Source organism: Hyperolius riggenbachi, chromosome 2 (assembly GCF_040937935.1).
Source record: "Hyperolius riggenbachi isolate aHypRig1 chromosome 2, aHypRig1.pri, whole genome shotgun sequence".
Classification (NCBI taxonomy): Eukaryota; Metazoa; Chordata; class Amphibia; order Anura; family Hyperoliidae; genus Hyperolius; species Hyperolius riggenbachi.
This window is the reverse complement of record NC_090647.1, coordinates 254,472,470-254,494,469: the sequence shown is the minus strand read 5'-3', so window position 1 is coordinate 254,494,469 and position 22,000 is coordinate 254,472,470. Positions and strand designations below refer to the sequence as shown.

Sequence of the window (22,000 nt, the reverse complement as noted above, 5' to 3'; positions counted from 1 at the left end):
GCCTGAGCTTAGCTTGGGATTACCACCAGGGAGGGTAAACTGATTTTCACAATTTCAAAGCTAATTGTGACATGGTGGCCCTCTACAGAAGTCTTCATATCTTTAATACCACCTCTTGTCTGTTGTGGAAGTTAAAACCCTCCATTCCAACTTTCAGACCCGATATGTAACCTGATAAGTAAACCAAAGCTATTGCTGCTTTAACCCCCTTGGCAGTATGCAGTTTCAGAGGCTGCGTCCGCCAGGAGGTTTTTTTGCCCTAAAACATTTTTCCAAACGCTTTAGCTAGCATTTCGCTAGCTAAGCGTATGCTAAAAGTTGCTCCGGTCACCCCCCCCCCCCCCCCATGCCCGCCGATCGCCGCCGGCTATACATACCTCACCACGATCCCGCGGAAAGCGCAGTTTCCCGGTTGGCTTCCGGCGTTGCTATGGCGAGGATCGGAGATGACGTCATAATGTCATCGACGTCAGCCGCAATACCGATCGCCGTCATTGCAAAGCCTGGTGCCGATTGGGCGGCTGCGCCGGCGTGGGAACGCTGGGGGGTATGTATAGCGGAAGCTATTGCAGGCGATCGCGGGGGACCGGAGCAACTTTATGCATACGCTTAGCTAGCAAACCGCTAGCTAAAGCATATGCCACATTTTTTTTTTTAAGTCCTGGGGCCATGTGATCCTCCACGGCGGCTACCCCGTGTTCAGCACGGGGTTACCGCTAAGGAGGTTAAATCCCAACAAAAACAACAACAACAACAAAAAATCAGCTTTTAATACGTACAGGTAGAAGAATCAAATAGATTTCTTTAGGTGCATACACACATGCAATAATTGACAATCCTTTGTGCAATTAGTATGCGTACAGTGGCCACCCAAAGTCGCATAAAAGATTTCCAAGCTAAAATAATAAAGTTAAGCTTTACTTACCTTGTGCTTCTTCCAGCCCCAAGACGTTTACCTGGCCCAGCGCTAAAGTTCTGCTGCCCTCCACGGTGCCAATGTCCCGTCCGGAAGATAGACGATCCCAGGTGAGTCGCAGGCTTCTGTGCTGACCTGTCAGCGTGCCTCTCGCAATTGCACTTGTGCAGTTCACAAAGATTTAAACTGACCACAGGAGTGCGATGACAAGACGCGTGCGCATATGCAGAAGTCCGCGACCCAGTTGGGCTCTGAGATCTTATGGACGGGACAATGGCAATGTGGAGGGCAGCGGAACTGCTGCCCTGGACCAGATAGACTTCTAGGGGCTGGAAGAATCCCCAGGTAAGGAAAGATTAACTTTTTTAATTTCTTTTAGCTTGGATATGCTTAAGGATCCGGCATATCAGATCCTTAATGACCTCCAACACTTGAGCATGACCGATCCTGACCAATCTCAATGATATTTCCACTCTCCCTGATTGCAGTAATCCCGTCATGTGCTGATCATTGTCCCTCTGCCCTCTCCATAGCAACAGAATGCATTGCTAGCCGAGGAATATGTCTGTACAGCATCAGTCCCCAAACAGTTTCCGATGCCCAACAGGCGACCATCATTCCATATATGTACTTAGCCTTAGCTATATAATACTACCCTGCCTGATAAGGCTAAAAATGAGCAGTTCTACCCCACACACACACCCATACACATACTACCAGTGCTGGGTATCTGATACTCCCAATAATGTGAGTGTGACAGTCAGCTCTGTGCGACAGTTACAATAAAAACCCAAAGTGAAATGTGGCCATTGGTCAAGCTGTCGAGTCTGGAAGGGGTAGGAAATGCAGGAGCACAGAGGGGAAGCAAGTGAACGCCAAACCACTTATCAAGCCAAAGAGGAAAAGGTTCAGCCAAACACACTGCGCTCCTCAATCACGTGACCCCCACCACAGAGGTTACACTGATCAATTCAAAAAATCGCACATAGTGCTGAATAATGTTTGGGTAATAAGACCCTTGCCACCACACTTTTGCACTTCACCGCGATGTGCAGCAGTCATAAATGGCTCATCAGGGGGCTCATCAGCCCCCTTATGAGTCATTTATGATGAAACGCGTAGGGGAGGAGTCTAATGACACGCTGACGTCTAGTGGAAGGGGAAGCGAGGCACGGCGATAGCAGGCTGAATTCCGTGGTATTGCCGCTGCTGCCTGTTGCTATACTGGATGCTGATCCCCCAGAGCCATTTTTTAGCATATACTTGTTTTATATGGATTTTTTACTATAACAAGCTTTTTTTACTGGACCCTGAAGTTGGACCTATCAGGTGTGAGACCAGAGTGAGATTGGAGGTGGAGTACTTTGAGTACTACTGATAAGCTGAAGCAGAAGTATTGTGAAGGTGAGTGCATACCCAGAGGGGGTTGTACAGCTGTTATTCCCATTTGGTGGGCACATCCCGGTGGAGTGCAAAAGTGTGGTGGCAAGGGTCCTATTACCCAAACTTTATTCAGCACTATGTGCGATTTTTTGAATTCTTTCCAGGGTTGATCAGTGTAACATCTGTGGTGGGGGTCACGTGATTGAGGAGCCCAGTGTGTTTGGCTGAAATTAATAAGGGTTAGGATGCTTTAGAACAGCTTGGACTATTTGGAATGGTATAGAACTTTTGATTTTCCCACAGACTGTGACAGTTTGTGAAGGGTATGAATAATTTTGGAATGGGCACTTTTTGGTCAAATGTAAATAAATACTGAGAATTTTTTTTTCCACAATAATGCCTCTTTTACATGGTCTTACTATCTTTTGAGAGACACCTATGTAATTTACGATCAAAAAATTACTTGCTGGCTGAATAAAAGTAATTTTAAGTCAAAAATTTTCCAGGGGTATGAATAATTATGGGCACATCTTATCATGTCGAGATTCTTTTCCAACGCCATTCATTTTATTTTGTTCTGCTTGGAAAGACATAATAAACAAGAAATTGTTTTTGGCTCCAAGGAAGAGTGGTCTAGGATTCATTGAAGGTAAAGAACAATACATCAGCGTGTAAAGTAATGTAGCAATGTGCAGTGCGCAGAGCTATACATCAGTGTGTAAAGTAATATGGCAATGTGTAGTGCGCAGAGATATATTCTAGATTCATAAAGCAGAAGCTGAACGGACAGCACACAATATAAATATATGTCACACAAGAAATCCTCAAAGCTTTACTATGCAGTCTGTAAGATCTGAGCAGGAAACTTAACAAATCACAAATTTATGTTTAAGTCAAATAGCTATAAATGGATGCCAGGCCGGTATTTCTTTATCTGTAGAAAATATTACATCAGTATAAATGTCTGTCTGTAAATCACTGTGCCAAGTGCCAACTGTACATTTGTTTCTACGATATGACAGAGGTAAGGCATTTGTGATTCAGGTTCTCTGCCTCGCTTGTTAGCAATGTAACTCTGAGGACACATTTCCATTTCTGTGGCTTAAAACATTCATACAATGTAAAAATACATTACCAAAGACATTTTGCTGGTATATCAGTGCTTATCACATTGCCATTTGCTCTTATTTACAGAAATTGGTACTTTGTAAGTCAGGTGTGTATTTTACGAGTTTTCATTTGATCCTATGTAAAGAAGGCCTTTCCTGCATAATATGTCCATGGGCTGTAGAAGAATCAGTTATGCAAAACATGGAAGCATCATGCTGTCATAATGACAGGAATGCTACACTTTCTGTCTGATTCCCAGAAGCCCAGCACACACGTACTGTGATGAGGATGCAACATGGAAGCAACTAGATGTCAGAAAGATATGCTGCTCCTCCTGGCCAGCTTGCTGTAGTCATGATCATGTTCACTGTGATTAGGATATGCATGCATCCTAATTCCAATGATTGGGAGCAGGAACACATAAAGCCTGCAAAAAAATGGCTCTGTGCAGCCAACCTGTCACCCTGACAACAAGTAGTTGCTCTTGTTGCTCCTTGCACTTCATAACCAGTTTCTTGAAGCTCCAGGCAGTGGTGTCACCAGGATACTTATTAAGGTGGCCCAGTCCTCCTCCTGGATCTGAATTTACTAACCATTTTATTATAAACCAAGAGGCAGAAGTTCCCTCCCAGCCTTAGACTGCATTATATACTGAGTGGTTCAAGTGACTACTATATGCTGTGCTATGTCACACAAAGCTGCAACTATAGTCTGGACTTGGTATATTACAGGATCACAGCTGGTAGAGATGAGGAGGCTGAAAGAGGCAGGTGAACTGCAAGGTGAGTATTGTTAATATTGACAAATTATGTTTGATGGACACCCTACCATGTTATATTGTTTGGAGAGACACTCATTATGTTATTGAAGGGGAAGGGTATGCTGTTATATTATTTTAGAGTACACACTGCCTAATTATGTTATGTGGGGGACATTATTGAGGGTTGAAGTCTGGCTAATTAGGTTATTTTGGGAGACTCACTACCTAATTATGTTATCGGAAGTATTTGTAAGGTTCACACCCGTCAAAAAAAATTTCAATTTTTATTCCATCATGGTGTCATAATAAGAGATGATCATTTTGGGATGCACTGACCCACTTTTTCAATGTGAATCGAACAGTGGGAAGAGAGGGAAACGTGAGGAAGGGTAGATCAGTTTTACTGCATATGACAATATCCTGTACAGTGCAAAAAGTGACTTCTGGAATTAATGTATACAGTGATTGTGAGCTAATCCGACGTCATGCGTCACCTGTCAACAATGAACTCCAGGAAAGCCTCTGGTCTGGACAGCGTGTCCCGTGCCTGCCTGAAGTCCTGTTCTAGGCAACTTGCCCCTATTCTCACCACCATATACAACAAGTCACTTCAGATGGGCAAGGTTCCTGCCTGTCTTAAGAGGTCCACCATCATTCTGGTCCCCAAAAAGCAAGGTGTCACTGACCTTGATAACTTCAGGCCTGTGGCACTAAAATCCATTATCATGAAGACCCTCGAAAGGGTTGTCCTGTCCTTTCTGAAGTCCTCCACCACGCCCCTTCTTTACCCATTCCAATTCGCGTACAGAGAAAACAGGTCCACCGATGATGCCATCAATATCTGCCTGGAGCTCATCAGCAACCACCTGGATAGGCCAGACTCGTATGCCAGAATCCTCCTCCTGGATGTAATGGATTGCGGAGACACTGCCGCGCGGTCTGACAGTGAGGCGGCTGTTTCCGCGTTCAGACCGGCAGTCTCTCCGCAGCAGCATGCGTCTGGTTTGTCTGAACCTAGTAGTGCACACAGATGGAGAGCTATGCGTGCGCGCGCTGCAAGACAGGCTCTTTATGCCAATAGGAGAGGGGTCAGCTGATCGGGACGATCAGCTGATCCCAGCGTAGCAGGTGATTGGCTGAAGGGAACTGGGCGGCGCTGAGGAGCGCTTTGCTATATATACTTCTTGCCTGTCAGTTGCTGGTTGTCTGGCGTTGCGAATGCTTATGTGTTAGCACTCACACCTTAGTCAGATCTCACAGTGTGTTAGAACCAGGAGGACCTGGGGATTCACACTGAGCCAGTTACTGTGTTATTACTGTGTTATACTTTAGACCAGTTCCTGGGTGTTGAGACCACGGACCTCACACCCAAGTTTAGGTATTCTGTGTTATTACTGTGTTATACTTAAGACCAGTTTCCGGGTGTTGAGACCACGGACCTCACACCCAAGTTTAGGGATTCTGTGTTATTATTGTGTTATTCTCTAGACCAGTCCCTGAGTGTTGAGACCACGGACCTCACACTCTAGACTAGGCGTTTGCTAGATATCTGTTATGACCTATTGCTCTCTTGACCTTCCTCCTGCTCTCTGATTTGGTACCTACGGATATCTGATTACCTGTAGCCAACCCTGACTATCCCTGGTTACCGAATCAGCCTTCTGTCTCTGTACCTTATCTGCTCGTGTGTTGCCGACCCGGCCTGGCCGACCCTTCTGGCTGTCACCCGCCCCCTGGGTGTTCAGTCCATCTGCAGGGACCCCCTGTCTCTCAGAGGGACCTCTCTGCAAACCAGTCAGGGACTCATCCTCTAAAAGTCCTTTGACTGCAGTAGAGTCTGACTCTCCTTGGTTGGAGTCATCTGCTCCTCAGGTGATTCTACTCATTACTGTTGCACCAAACACTTACACATTTTCAGGTGTCCAGAGGTTAGCTATACTTGTATTATCGGTGATTCTGCAGATCATCAATAATCAGGTATATATCTGTATTCTTGGTGATACTGCAGATCACCAATAATCAGATTCTCTCTGTGTGCTGACACCGATCGTTACAGAACGCCAGACCAAAAACAAAATAGACGCACTTAACAGTTGTTTTGATATACTCACCACCTCGGTGGAAAATCTCATCAGAGTGATGGACGGTCAGCAGGCCCAGATCTCTGCTTTATCTGGGTCTCTACAGGTCCTTCAGACGACTGTAAATTCAGTGCGATCTCCTCCAGTTACAGACCTACGGATGTCTGTACCCGAAAGGTTTTCTGGTCATAGATCTGACTTTCAGAATTTTAAGAATCGTGTAATGTCATATTTTGAACTGAGGCCTAACTTGTCAGGAACAGAGGCACAGAGAATTACATTTATTAAGACCCTACTCTCAGGAGATGCTCAGACCTGGGCATATAGCCTACAGACAGGGCACAAGGCGCTAACATCAGTAGAGGAATTTTTTAAGTCTATGGCCATAATTTATGATGATCCGAACATTGCCTCTACTGCTGAGCGGAAGCTAAAAACTTTGCGTCAAGGCAAGGATCCAGTAGAAGTCTATGCAGCTGAGTTCAGAAAGTGGTCAGTGTCAGCTAGGTGGGGGGCTTTTGCATTGCTAGATTGTTTTTTATCAGGGCTGTCAGACGCAGTTTCAGAATTGATGTTGGGACACCCTGAACCAAAAACCATTGATGAGGCAATCTCTTTAGCAGTACGGGTTGATTGCCGGTTGCGGTATCAAAAGCAAACCCGTTGTAGAAACATGGTCAGATATGTCTCTTATGCCTCTCCTCCACCCGCCTCACCTCCGCCAGAACCAATGCAAATTGGTCAGTCCAAGTTGACGCGGATAGAGAGGAATCGCAGGAAAACAGAACAGCTCTGTTTATACTGTGCAGAGGAGGGCCATAGAGTGCAGAATTTCCCCAGGAAGTCGGGAAACGCTGCCGCCTAGGTGTAGTCAGAGGTAATACCCTAGGCGCGCAGTCTTTACCTCTAGATAACAATCGTCTGCAAATTGGTCAGTCCAAGTTGACGCGGATAGAGAGGAATCGCAGGAAAACAGAACAGCTCTGTTTATACTGTGCAGAGGAGGGCCATAGAGTGCAGAATTTCCCCAGGAAGTCGGGAAACGCTGCCGCCTAGGTGTAGTCAGAGGTAATACCCTAGGCGCGCAGTCTTTACCTCTAGATAACAATCGTCTGCTCCTTCCCTGTTCTGTCACATGGGAGGGTCAGACTGTTACCACTGAAGCTTTCATTGACTCTGGTTCAGCGGCTAATTTTATAGATTACGAGTTTGCAAAAAGATTGGGAATTCCCATGCTCCCATTGGATGAGCTGATTCTGGTCACTGCTGTAGATGACTCTCCTCTGCAGAGTAGACATTCTTTGTCCCGTACTCCAAATTTAAGATTCAGTGTTGAGGTACTGCATGGGGAAAATCTACAATTTCTGGTCTTGCGTATGGCAACCTCTACCATCATTCTTGGCATGCCCTGGTTACAACTCCACTCCCCTCAGATAGACTGGGTTTCAGGTCAGCTAACGAGCTGGTCGTCCCATTGTTATCATCATTGTTTAGCGAAAGTAACCATGGGTAATACCAACATTCAGGTTGAAGGTGTGCCAAGATAATACGCAGAATTTGCTGACGTTTTCTGTCCCAAGTCAGCAGATAAACTTCCCCCCATCGTGCCTTCGATTGTCCCATCAATTTGAGATCTGGTTGTATGCCACCCAGGGGTCACCTCTATAACCTGTCTGGGCCGGAGAAACTAGCTATGCAGGAATACATCAGAGAAAACTTGGCTAAAGGGTTCATCCGTCCCTCCCGTTCACCAGCAGGGGCAGGATTCTTGTTTATAAAGAAAAAAGACGGAGGCCTCCGTCCTTGCATTGATTATCGAGGCCTAAATAAGATCACAGTAAAAAATCGCTACCCTTTACCCTTGATTGACGATTTGTTCACACAGGTGACTAACGCTAAGATTTTCTCAAAGCTAGATCTAAGAGGCGCATACAACCTAGTGCGTATTAGGGATGGTGACGAATGGAAGACTGGCCTTCAACACGCCCGACGGGCATTACGAGTACCTGGTGATGCCCTTCGGGTTGTGTAATGCTCCGGCCGTCTTCCAGGAGTTAATTAACGAGGTGTTGAGGGAAGTGTTGGGGAAGTTTGTCCTAGTCTATTTGGACGATATACTGATCTTTTTGTCCAATCTCACTGAACATCGCAGGCATGTCAGGTTTGTGCTAGAAAAGCTAAGACAGAATCAGCTTTATGCCAAACTGGAGAAATGCCTCTTCGAAGTAACCTCGGTTGCCTTCTTAGGGTACATTATCTCCACCTCTGGTCTTTCAATGGACCCAGGGAAGGTTTCTGCTGTCCTGGAGTGGCCTCAGCCGGTTGGACTGAAAGCACTCCAGAGATTTCTGGGGTTTGCCAACTACTACAGAAGGTTCATTTAGGGGTACTCTACCATCATCTCACCCCTCACCAGTTTTACCAAGAAAGGGGCTGACACTCATCACTGGTCAGCAGAGGCTCATGCGGCCTTTTCCACCCTAAAGAAACTGTTCTGTTCCGCACCTATACTGAGACATGTTGATGTCACCTTTCCCTTCATTGTAGAAGTTGATGCTTCCGAGGTGGGGGTGGAAGCTGTATTGTCTCAGAGGTCAGGCTTGCAGGGCAAGCTCCACCCATGTGCCTACTTTTCTCGTAGATTTTCACCCGCAGAGAAAAACTACGACATAGGCAACCGGGAGCTCTTAGCCATCAAGTTAGCTTTTGAGGAATGGCGACACTGGCTAGAGGGTGCAGAACACACTATCACAGTTTATACAGATCATAAGAATTTGGAGTATATAGAGGGTGCTAAGAGACTTAGCCCTCGCCAGGCCCGGTGGTCCCTGTTCTTTGCAAGATTTAGATTTGTAATTACATATACTCCTGGCAGTAAGAACATCAAGGCCGATGCCTTATCCAGGTGTTTCGAACCTGAGACAGTGCAGCCTGCAGCCCCTGAGACCATCTTACCTCAGAAGGTAGTTCTGGCAGCCACTGAGACCTGGAAGGATTGGACAGTCACTTTGAGTCCTTACCAACAAGATATTCCAGAGGGGAAGCCTGATGGGGTCATGTTTGTGCCACTGCCTTTCCGTTTGCAACTCCTACAACTTTTTCATTCCCAGAGAAGAATGCTGGTCATCCTGGGGCCACCAGAACTCAGGATCTACTGGCTAGATGTGCCTGGTGGCCTACATTGGCAACAGATTGTAAGGAGTTTGTAAGAGAGTGTGCCATGTGTGCAAGGAGTAAACCCTCTCGTCAGGCCCCCGTTGGCACTTTACAGTCCTTGCCAGTTCCCAGTGAACCATGGACCCATATCTCCATGGATTTTGTGGGTGAGCTCCCTCGGTCTGAGGGCAAGTCGGTTATTTGGGTGGTAGTGGACAGATTCAGTAAGATGGCTCATTTTGTCCCTCTGAAAGGACTCCCCTCGGCCCAGGAATTGGTTGATCTCTTCATCCAGCACATTTTCCGGCTGCATGGCATTCCGGAGAATGTAGTGTCAGATCGGGGAGTCCAATTTGTTTCAAAGTTTTGGAGGGCCTTCTGCCATCAGACATGGATCTCGCATTTTCATCAGGCTACCACCCACAGACCAATGGCCAGACCGAGAGAGTTAACCAATCCCTGGAACAGTTCCTCAGGTGTTATGTTGCAGATGCGCAATCCGACTGGGTAAAATTTTTGCCGTTTGCGGAATTTGCGCACAACAACCTAAAAAGCTCCTCTTCTGGGTTTTCCCCATTTCAGGTGGTGTCGGGAAGATCACCCAAGTTTGCTCCCTTGCCAGTCGCATCTACACCCTTTCCAGCTCTGGAGGATTGGCAAAGGGCTCTGAGGGAGATTTGGGGAATGGTTAAGAGGAACCTGGGGAAAGCTTTTCAAACCCAGAAAAGACAGGCAGATAAAAGACGGTCTGTAGAGTGGAAATTCTCTCCAGGAGATTTGGTGTGGGTGTCCACTCGTCATTTGGCCCTGAAGCAACTGTCACCCAAGCTGGGCCCTAGATTTATAGGACCTTTTCCAGTGGCCAAGAAAATCAATAATGTCACTTATGCGATTGATCTCCCAGCCAGTATGAGAGGTGTGAGATCATTCCATGTGTCTCTTTTAAAACCAGCAGTACACATGGATTCCTCTACCCCCCCCCCCCCCCCCCCGTGTTGGTGGATGACCAACCAGAGTATAAGATTGAAAAGATCCTGGATTCTCGCTTGGTGCAGAATTCCGTGCAATACCTGGTCCACTGGAAGGGATATGGCATAGAGGAGAGATCTTGGGTGCCAGATTGTCGCATGCATGCGGAGGAATTAAAGAAGGAGTTTCATGACTTACACCCTGGGAAGCCTGGTGGAAAGTGTCCGGAGTCCACTCTTCGGGGGGTGGGGGGACTGTAATGGATTGCGGAGACACCGCCGCGCGGTCTGACAGTGAGGCGGCTGTTTCCGCATTCAGACCGGCGGTTTCTCCGCAGCAGCATGCGTCTGGTTTGTCTAAACCTAGTAGTGCACACAGATGGAGAGCTACGCGCTCGCGTGCTGCAAGACAGGCTCTTTATGCCAATAGGAGAGGGGTCAGCTGATCGGGATGATCAGCTGATCCCAGCGTAGCAGGTGATTGGCTGAAGGGAACTGGGCGGCGCTGAGGAGCGCTTTGCTATATATACTTCTTGCCTGTCAGTTGCTGGTTGCCTGGCATTGCGAATGCTTATGTGTTAGCACTCAGACCTTAGTCAGATCTCACAGTGTGTTAGAACCAGGAGGACCTGGGGATTCACACTGAGCCAGTTACTGTGTTATTACTGTGTTATACTTTAGACCAGTTCCCGGGTGTTGAGACCACGGACCTCACACCCAAGTTTAGGGATTCTGTGTTATTACTGTTATACTTTAGACCAGTTTCCGGGTGTTGAGACCACAGACCTCACACCCAAGTTTAGGGATTGTGTGTTATTATTGTGTTATTCTCTAGACCAGTCCTTGAGTGTTGAGACCACGGACCTCACACTCTAGACTAGGCATTTGCTAGATATCTGTTATGACCTATTGCTCTCTCGGCCTTCCTCCTGCTCTCTGATTTGGTACCTACGCATATCTGATTACCTGTTGCCAACCCTGCCTGTCCCTCTGTACCTTATCTGGTCGTGTATTGCCGACCCGGCCTGGCCGACCCTTCTGGCTGTCACCCGCCCCCTGGGTGTTCAGTCCATCTGCAGGGACCCCCTGTCTCTCAGAGGGACCTCTCTGCAAACCAGTCAGGGACTCATCCTCTAGGAGTCCTTTGACTGCAGTAGAGTCTGACTCTCCTTGGTTGGAGTCATCTGCTCCTCAGGTGATTCTACTCATTACTGTTGCATCAAACACTTTCACGTTTTCAGGTGTCCAGAGGTTAGCTATACTTGTATTATCGGTGATTCTGCAGATCATCAATAATCAGGTATATATCTGTATTCTTGGTGATACTGCAGATCACCAATAATCAGATTCTCTCTGTGTGCTGACACCGATCGTTACACTGGACTTTAGTTTGGCCTTTAACACCATCTGTCCACGCAGACTTCAGGAGAGTCTAGCTGCACTCGGTGTCCATTTCAGCCTACGCCTTTGGATCATGGACTTCCTATCCCACAGGTCACAGTCTGTCAAGCTGGGTGACATTTCCTCCCAACCACGGTCCACGAACATGGGGGCTCCACAAGGCTGCGTCTTGTCTCCAATGCTGTTCTCCCTCTACACGACAACTGCAGATCCACAGCGGACTCAGTCAAGGTTATCAAATTTGCAGATGACACCACTATCGTTGGCCTTATCACCAATAACGACGAGAGTGCCCATCGTCAGCAGGTAGACAGAATCTGTCACTGGTGCAGGGAGAACAGGCTGGTCCTTAACACAGCAAAAACTGTGGAGATGATTATCGATTTCAGGAAGCATGCCCCCTCTCCACCACCAATCCACATTGACGGCATTGAAGTGGCGATAGTTCCCTGTGTCCGCCTCCTGGGCACCACCATCTTAAATGACCTGATATGGAAGGCTAACATCAGCTCCACCGTGGCAAAGGCCCAGAAAAGGCTCTTCTTCCTCTGACAGCTGAAAAAGTTTGGCATGCCCCATCAGGTCCTCACAAGATTCTACTCTGCCACCACAGAATCTATCCTCTGCTCTTCCATCCTGGTCTGGTACTCTGGTTCCTCCATCAGCGACAGACAAAAACTCCAGAGGGTCATTAGATCAGCAGAGAGAATCATCTGGAAACCCCTCCCTCTACTAGACCTACTCTACAACTTGAGACTACGCACTAGGGCACTGAAGATAGCTATGGACCCCTCTCATCCTGGCCACTGCTGCTTCATGCGCCGGCATTGAGGGCGTAGATTCCGGGTCACCCACACCAGGACCACGAGGCACAGGAACTATTTTTTCCCTTCTGCAGTCAATCTCCTGAACTCCACCCACGTTTCACCTCCACCCCATTCTTCTTAGGTTCACAGACATGGTCCTGTCACAGTCCTTCTGTGCTTGGAACTTATGGCACTGGCTGCCCTCATGGGTTCAGCCCTCATAGCCTGTCACCACTATCTGTAGTATCTTGTTAAATGCTTTATCATGTATGTCTCTTGTATATTGCACAATTTTTTCATGTCCTTATAGATGCTGAGCTCTGTATGTGCCAAACCCAATTCCAGGCATGATCCTGTCATGCTTGGCGAAATAAATGATTTTGATTCTGAATATTCAGGGTTCAGCTGTGCTGCGGTGTGCAGATCAACAACAAACACATGTGAAAGAGTCCATGTAAAAGAATGGATCTGTTGTATGTCAGTGATTGTTGCTCAGCTATACAACCTGTAAACAGACATATTTTCTGAGAATGAACAGCACAAATTTATGCAAAAAGGAAAAACATACATAAAGAACCTCTCGTGTAAAATTTATTGGAGAGATTTTCTAGGTGCAAGAAAGTCAGTTGCCAGAAATTAACATAGGAAAATATGCCTCATTGTGTTTTTATTTCTTAAAGGAAACCTGAAATGATAGTTATATGGAGATTGACACATTTATTTAATTTTAAATAATACCAGTTGCCTGGCAGTCCTGATGATGCTCTGCTTCTAATACTTTTAGCCATAGACCCTGAACAATCATGCAGATCAGGTGTTTCTGACAAAAAATCTGACAAGTTTAGCTGCATGCTTGCTTCAGGTGATTCAGACTCTACTACAGCCAGATAGATCAGCAGGACTGCCAGACCACTAGTATTGTTTACAGGGTAATAAATATGGCAGCCTCCATATCCCTCTCACTTCAGGCTCCCTTTAAAGGACAACCGAGGTGACATATGGCATGATGAGATAGACATGTACAGTGCCAAGCACACAAGTGACTATGCCTTGTTCCTTTTTTTCTTTCTCTGCTTGAAAGAGTTAAACATCAGGTAAGCAAGTAACAGTTTCTGTCCGGGTCGGGACTGGGTCAGACTATAGCGTAACCCTCACTGATAGGTAATTACAGCCAGAAAACACTTTCCTGTCAGTAAATGGCACCTGAGAGCAGGAAAGAGATAAAAAACTGGTCAATAGTTCAGATTTGAGCTCTAGCATACTTCAATGCACATGTCATTGAGCCGAGACAATAATACAGTAAAAACTAGATGTAAATATAAAATAAAACCGTGGGATATCTAATAAAGTCATTTTTTAGGAGAAGGAGGATAGATACAATGTTTTATCTTGTCAGTTTATTTTCACCTCAGATGTCCTTCAAACAAAAGAGAGAGGTGTTCTTTTAAACCTCACCGATTCGGTCAGAGTGAGCGAATCTGCAGGGAACTGAATGGGGAAATTGATGTGTATGGGCTTCTTTACTGAGCATGCAGTAAGCTGCAGTAGGGGTAATATGTTCACAGGGTACCTTATCTCATTGCAGTGTTTTTGCATTTACCCCACTGTGTAGTTTTGTGGTGTATGAGGGAGCTTTATTTAGATACTTCTGTACAAGAATAAGGGTTGCATTTTAATTTATGTCTTACCTTGGGTTTCAATTAGGTGTCTCTGGCTCTTTTGCAGAATAATTCCTGCTTCATTAAGTAAAGTGTTGAGTTCTTGTATCGATGAGCCTCTGAATTTCCCTTAAAACATGGAGAAACACACATGAGGGCAATAAATAAATATCCTAAAAATCACCCTTACAAATAATATATATATGAAATGTGCTTACCATGTTGAGATAAGTCAGATCCTATTTGATCCGCTAAATACAGCTTTCCAAATGAATCCAGTGTAGTAGACAGCTTTTGAGTCAGGGAAGCAACATGGGAAAAGCCTACACAGGAGAAGGAAATACCACCATTAACTTCAACTGGTTTCTCTTGATCATAAAAAAAAACTTGGCTTCAACCCATTGGCATCAATTTAATTACAGTATTTAGTGGTCTATTTTGTATATATCTATTCTTTGTTTTATGCAAAAAAAATCTACAGTATTTATCAAACTGATTGCTATTAAGAATTTATCCAATGTGGGGTTTATGGGGTTTATTAGGCTTTAAAGTACAGTTCAATAGTAAGCAAGGGGTTAACATGCTGCTGTATATAGTACTTGAAGCTTATCTACACAAATTGAAAATGAAGTTGTAGCCTATAGCCGGCAGATAGAATCAAATGTCACTTTTTGTTTGGTTAGGAGGTAATATATGCAGTACATACGAGTATCTGAAGAATTCAGACAGATAATCCAACATTACTGTCAGAATACTGCATAAAATTATTGTCAGCCTTATTTATGCACATTTTAATAATCAGCACATAAAATTACAGCAACAGAGATATCCCGGCTATATAAAAATAATTGCTGTTCTCCACCGAGGTTATACGCAACCATAAACAAGCAGCTCTCTAAAACAGATCTAGTTAACGCTGTACAATCAATGAGACTTAACTTTTATTTGAAGCAATAGTCCAAATTATAATAATTAGCCATATTTGAAGACTAATTATTTTCTCATGTGCAGGCCAAGAGCATAATATGTTTGCTAATAGAAATCTGAAGATTTATAAATGTTTGCCAAGATGAATTTTCCATCACACAAACACACTAAAAGCCCCACTCTCAATGCCGGGAACAGCTTACTCCTGCAAATTATATTATTATATTAAGTGAGCAGGACAAGTGGCTTTGAGATATTTCTGAAATATATTGAAAGTGGAAAAACTTATACCATTCACATTTTTAAAACATCAGTGTACCCAATAAAGCAGAACAGGAACATCTTTTACACATTTTTTCATCAAGGAATAGTCTTTATTTGCATTCCCGCCAACTTCAGTCTTTCTTGGAATGCTATCCAATAGCCTTGGACTGTACCTACTGAGATATTATGCTAATCATCAAGAAAGAAACCCCACAATCCTCAATGGGATGCTACTGAGTGGCAGGAGCTTCCCAGTCAGGTGCGTAACAATAGACCCTGCAAGGGATGCAGCTGCAGGGGGGCCCAGAAGCCACAGGGGGCCCCTTCCTGAGATACTGACAACTAAGGGAAAGGAGAGAAAAACGTTCTGCTCTTTGCACTATTGTTCTAATGACTGCATCTGCTCAACCACTGATAGCTAAACATACAAAGTTTTGTAGACACAGATTTGTAGACCATCCCTATTCAGTCTGCAAGGGGCCCCATCCAGAGTTTTGCATGGGGGCCTAGTGATTTATAGTTACGCTGATGTTCCCAGTCTTCATATAATTAGAGACTGATGGCAGGACAGATTCAGCTTGTCTAGGTTAAATAAGTTGAAAATTAATTATAATAGCAGCAGTAGGATGCAGCAGATTTAAAGCAGGTATTACTGCCCCACTGATATATACCCTAGAGATTCATACCGAGTATTATTTTTGTAATAAATCAAGGATATTATTATTATTAAAGAGACACTGAAGCGAGAATAAATCTCGCTTCAGTGCTTATATTCAGCAGGGGCATGTGTGCCCCTGCTAAAACGCCTCTATCCCGCGGCTAAACGGGGGTCCCTTACCCCCCAACCCCACCCCTGCAAAATCTACGACCAACTTGGTCGTAGATTTTGCTGCTGTTGAGGCAGGGCTAATGGCTGCAGCCCTGCCTCTCAGCGCCGTCTATCAGCGGCGCATCGCCGCCTCTCCCCCGCCCCTCTCAGCGAAGGAAGACTGAGAGGGGTAGGGGAGAGGCGGAGATACGCGCTGACAGACGCGCGTGAGGCAGGGCTGCGGCCATTAGCCATGCCTCAATGCAGAAGTGATCCCCCGCTGTACGAAGGGGATTTGGGAGGTAAGGGACCCCCGTTTAGCCGTGGGATAGCAGTGTGTTAGCAGGGGCATACACATGCCCCTGCTGAATATAAGCACTGAAGCGAGATTTATTCTCGCTTCAGTGTCTCTTTAATTAATGTTGTTCCTAATTCACCTGAACACCACTATTCAGCACCATTCAGCAAGGAACCTGCGGGCAGGGCCAGGGAGGGTGTTCACATTCGGCTTTGGAAGGTGGAAGTATGGAGTCACATCAGGAAGATGAAAAGGTTCTGCTGAACTGTACCTATAGTACTGACCACCAAGAAATAAACTCTCAGGCAGGGAACACACTTGTCTTTAAGTTTTCTGTGCGCGTTTTCTGCACACCAAGTGTGTTTCCATGCAGGAAAACGCGCGCGTTTTTTCACAGCAGCTGATGTAATTGATAGAGAAAACTGACAAAATGTGCAGAGTCATCATGCAGAATGTCAGTTTTTTTCTGCGTGCGAACAACATATTAAGTGTGAACTAGCCCATTGATTAACATGAGTTCTCGCGCACGAAAACAGTCAAGTGTGTTCCCTGCCTCAGACCACCAAGTGTTTAACTCTGCACAGCTGTAGGAGGAGGTCACATGGACTAGTTTCACAGGAGAGGATTAACTGGTGCCAGCCCCCAACTCTGCACTGACTGCCTCAAGTGGTCGTTGATGACATAAAGGATGAGTCTGGACAGCTCACAGAATTACTGTTCTGTCAGGCAAGCAATCTATGCCTTCAGTAAAGTTACGGTAGACAGTTTTTCAAACTCTGGGTAATAAAAAATGAACTACGTGAAAATAGTTCATGTGTAACACACAAGAACTTTGTGCATGCACTGCAAATTATAATAGATTGTACACAATATGCTTCAAAAATGTATGCTTGATGTGATATCTGCTGAGCTGCTCGTCGTTTATCTTATATAACATTACAAGCCTTCCTAGAGAACACACAGGTCCTTGTCTTTTTGGTACACTACAGTATATGTTATATACTATATATTTTGTTGTCTGCTGTTTTTGGCACCTGTGTTTTATGCATGGTATGCTGAAGTGATGAGAAGTGGATAAATGAAGCATCTGTAATCCACACAAGCAAGGGAAAAAAATGTGAACTTCATACAGATGGGGCTGTATTCGCTAAATATCGGTAAAATGTATGTAGACAGCGTTATACACACAACACATACAAACTGTGTGTCTTAAATATTTACTGTACTGATACTCTAGAGTGAGATAAAGGAGAGCTCTTATGACAGATTTCCAGTGCTCTGACCCCACCTGTGGTTTGCCTCATGCAATTTGGTACTGTTGATGTGCCCTAGTGATTCATGTCAAGTATGATCTAACAAACAAATCCACATGAAGTAGCTATGTGAATGTATAATGTGGGGTATATGCCACAGTTGTCAGGGCAGCCTGCCGCCACTATAATGCATACAGCAGCTTGGACTCTGTGGGTTCTCCATCCCCTGGCTTGGATTGGCCTTCCCAATAAGCACATTAGAGATACATTTACACATTCTCTTGGCTTGCTAAACTACTATCCATCTGCTCTGGTGGCAAAACGCCTGTTCTCTGCCTCGGAGTGCCAGATTCATTTTTTTTCCTGTCTAGTGAAAGTGCCAAGTGTACGAAGTGCAATTAAATAATATTTTAAATGTCTTTTCCAATGTGCACACTTTATGTTCTTTATATTTCAAACTATTCTAACGACACAAAGATTTTTCTTGTACTTCATAAAAATACTGAAGGAAGGAAATTACATTTTACTCAAATAACTGTGCTCCTATGTCAAGAGTCAGCTAAACATTAATCATACTGGTTTTCATTTTCTGTACAAGATAGAAGAGAACAGAGAATAACATGGCAGCAGACATTTGATGTGGAGCCGATAAAAACATACCTAGAAATAAAACATAAGGTAAACGAAAGCACATTTTCTGACTGAATAATGAGACATATTAAAAATGCTGTATAATTTGAGCTTCAAAAGAATGCTTTAGTGTTTTTGAAGGACACCTAAAGTGAGAGGGATATGGAGGCTGTTATATTTATTTCCTTTTAAATAATACCAGTAGCCTGCCATACCTGCTGATTTTTCATGCATCAGTAGTGTCTGAATCATTCACCTGGAACAAGCATGCAGCAAATACAGTCAAACCTCAGTCAGAAACACCTGATCTGCATACTTTTACAGGGTCTGTGGCTAAACGTATTGGAGGCAGTGGATCGGCAGGACAGCCAGGCAATTTGAATTGTTTAAAAGTAAATTAACACTTCAGGTGTCCTTTAACCCATTCATAGAAAGACAAATCTCTTATGTATCAGATGAGAAAGCTGCTATTAAAAATGGTGTATAGATATGGATAATTTAAATTATCCAGACACAAAAGCATACCCAGTGCTGGGTCCGCAAGTCCTTGTCAAATATGTTTCTCACAACCACTATGTACAAGCACAACTATACTGGGTATGTGCGGGAAAACTCTACATGCCCAGGAGAATGAGCTACTCGTACACGTCTTTTTTCGGTTGTGGCCAAGTGCTTCGTTCTACTGGACTTGAGGATTTGCCCATACTACATAAGACTGTATTCTATCAAACAAGGCAAAACAAATCTTTTAAGTCCTAAATGGCTGGCAATTACCTTTCAGAAGTAGCTGTGCTTCCAGAAAGTAGCTGACGGGACACTTCTGAACTCCAACTATCCGAAAGCAGTTTAGGAATCTCATAGGCAGCTTATATGACTGTGGATCAATAGCGGACCTGAATTTAAAACAATACAAAATATATTTCAAATAAAAGTACAATATGTTACATAATACTCCTTAGGGGATAGGAACAGACATGAGTGGCTCTATGACTAAAGTACTGTGTAATATATCAGCACAGCACTATACAACTAATAAAAAGTAAACTAAAAAAAAATCTAATTTACACAAACCATTCACTGCCAGCAGCATGGGAAAAGGAGGAGGGGAATGAAGTGAGCTGCAAAAGTTTCTCTGTATACTCAGAATTTAGTAGACGCTTTTGTTGTATTTTGAGTGAAAATTGCTACAAGTGCCTAAGTATTTAAAAAAAAACTTTCATACCACAAGTATTGGTTTAGATTTGTATATCCAAATACAGAGTTTAGCACTGGGACCATTCGTCATTGTTTTTGGTACCACACTTTTTTGGAGATAATCTATCAAACAATGGCCTCAATTCACTAAGATCATGCTGGAGATAATAAGGCAAGAGAAAACTTACCTCCACACAGTGAGAGAGTTATCTTATCTCTTCATTCCTTACGTTACCTCTTCTGTAGTTAATTTACCTCCTCTGTAGTTAATTTACCTCCTCTGTAGTTAAGTTACCTCCTCTGTAGTTAAGTTACCTCCTCTGTAGTTATTTTCACACGCAGTCAATGAACAGCCTGTCTTTAACTCTGGAGTTATTTTAAGGATTAAAGAGTTAACTTAAAGACAAAAGAGTTAACTTTAGGTTTGCCTGAGGTAAAATGTTTCCTGAATACTACATGCCTCATCACCATGGTGATAACTCTACAAGAGTTATTAAAGACAGGAGATAAGCTTAGTGAATTGAGGCCAATGTCATCCCTAGTATATTGCATATGCCAAGCTTGAGGAATACAGTTCCAATATATTCAATGCCATGCCTTTGCTGCAAAGCAGCATTCTTGTTTTATATCTAAATTTGGACCATCAACAAGACTTTATAAACACCTGAATTAAATGAAGTCTTCAAAAGCACACTGCCACCTTAAACCAGAAGTATATACATGATTTTGTCAGAATAGCAAGTTAAATGATCCTTATTGAATGGAGCTGGTTTTAGACAGTAGTGCAAGGACCTTCAGTGGGCTGCTGTCAATGATTCCAAGTTATAGTAGCTGTAGTCATAATTTCCATACATGTAATTTAGTATTAGACATATATTAATAGGAAGTCATTTTACAGGGTAAGGCCTGGAAGTTGGAACCCACTAGCAGCGCTTTTCTAAGCAGTTGTGATTTGAAAAGCTCTTGCTAATGTAAGGTTATATATAGAGAACAACTGACTCTTGGGTGCATGCTAGAAATATTTTAATATAGAAAAAATTGGTATACAAAAACACATATGCACATTATTATAACTAGAAGAACACACACTACATGGACAAAGTTAAAACAGGGACACAAAGGCCCTGAAGGGAATAGCCAAATCTCCCACAACCACACTTAAATCTCTTGGAGGCTGCAGTCCTCCAAGAAGATATAGACCAGGACACATCCAGAGCCACTTATAAGTGGAATACAGTTCCAAGCAGAAGATGTATACAGCCAGTTGACTCAATCGCAGTCATATATCGTCTATAACCATCAGTTAAGTAGATTGGTTGGACTCAATCGCAGTCCTCCATGTCACATGGACATCTCCATTGATTAATGTGTGCTGTGCATCAAACAGTAGCTTAGAGTATGAAACATGTACATCCAAAAGATCAGCTGTAGCAAAGCAGGGATAAAAGCCATGCAGACATGATGACAAAGGCAGCCGTGACTATCCCCAGTATAGCAATCAACCAGGCCTTCAATATTGTAGTATGCAAGGCTCATGCGTTGTGAACCATCAACATCCACATGCAGTAAGTAGGATGCAGCCAGCAACAAGGACATTGAATTGTGAGTTCATGAGTTCATAGTTACCACAAGATGGAGATGGGATTACAAGTTCCGGGCTCCGGGTGGTCCTGATAGATGTTTAGAGGTGTTGGAGAATGGCGTCAGACGCTGTTACATCTGACATGTTTCGCTGTCTACCTGACAGCCTCTTCGGAGATTAGCGTCTAATTCTTACAAGCGCCACAAGGCAAGTATTCAACATGTCAGATGTAACAGCGTCTGACGCCATTCTCCAACACCTCTAAACATCTATCAGGACCACCCGGAGCCCGGAACTTGCAATCCCATCTCCATCTTGGAACTCTATCTCCATCTCCATCTCCAACTCACAATTCAATGTCCTTGTTGCTGGCTGCATCCTACTTACTGCATGTGGATGTTGATGGTTCACAACGCATGAGCCTTGCATACTACAATATTGAAGGCCTGGTTGATTGCTATACTGGGGACAGTCACGGCTGCCTTTGTCATCATGTCTGCATGGCTTTTATCCCTGCTTTGCTACAGCTGATCTTTTGGATGTACAGGTTTCATACTCTAAGCTACTGTTTGATGCACAGCACACATTAATCAATGGAGATGTCCATGTGACATGGAGGACTGCGATTGAGTCCAACCAATCTACTTAACTGATGGTTATAGACGATATATGACTGCGATTGAGTCAACTGGCTGTATACATCTTCTGCTTGGAACTGTATTCCACTTATAAGTGGCTTTGGATGTGTCCTGGTCTATATCTTCTTGGAGGACTGCAGCCTCCAAGAGATTTAAGTGTGGTTGTG

General features: G+C 44.2%; 1 protein-coding gene across 1 annotated transcript in view; it reads right to left on the bottom strand.

The window, feature by feature from the left end:
* Positions 1-22,000, bottom strand: part of LOC137544945 (uncharacterized) — a 648,464-nt gene that overhangs the window by 424,766 nt on the left and 201,698 nt on the right. The window contains exons 45-47 of the mRNA XM_068266042.1: positions 19,194-19,312; positions 14,458-14,562; positions 14,270-14,368 (exon numbers count right to left, since the gene is read on the bottom strand). Of these exons, the coding sequence (XP_068122143.1) occupies positions 14,270-14,368; positions 14,458-14,562; positions 19,194-19,312 (323 nt within the window). The remainder of the gene's footprint in view (positions 1-14,269; positions 14,369-14,457; positions 14,563-19,193; positions 19,313-22,000) is intronic.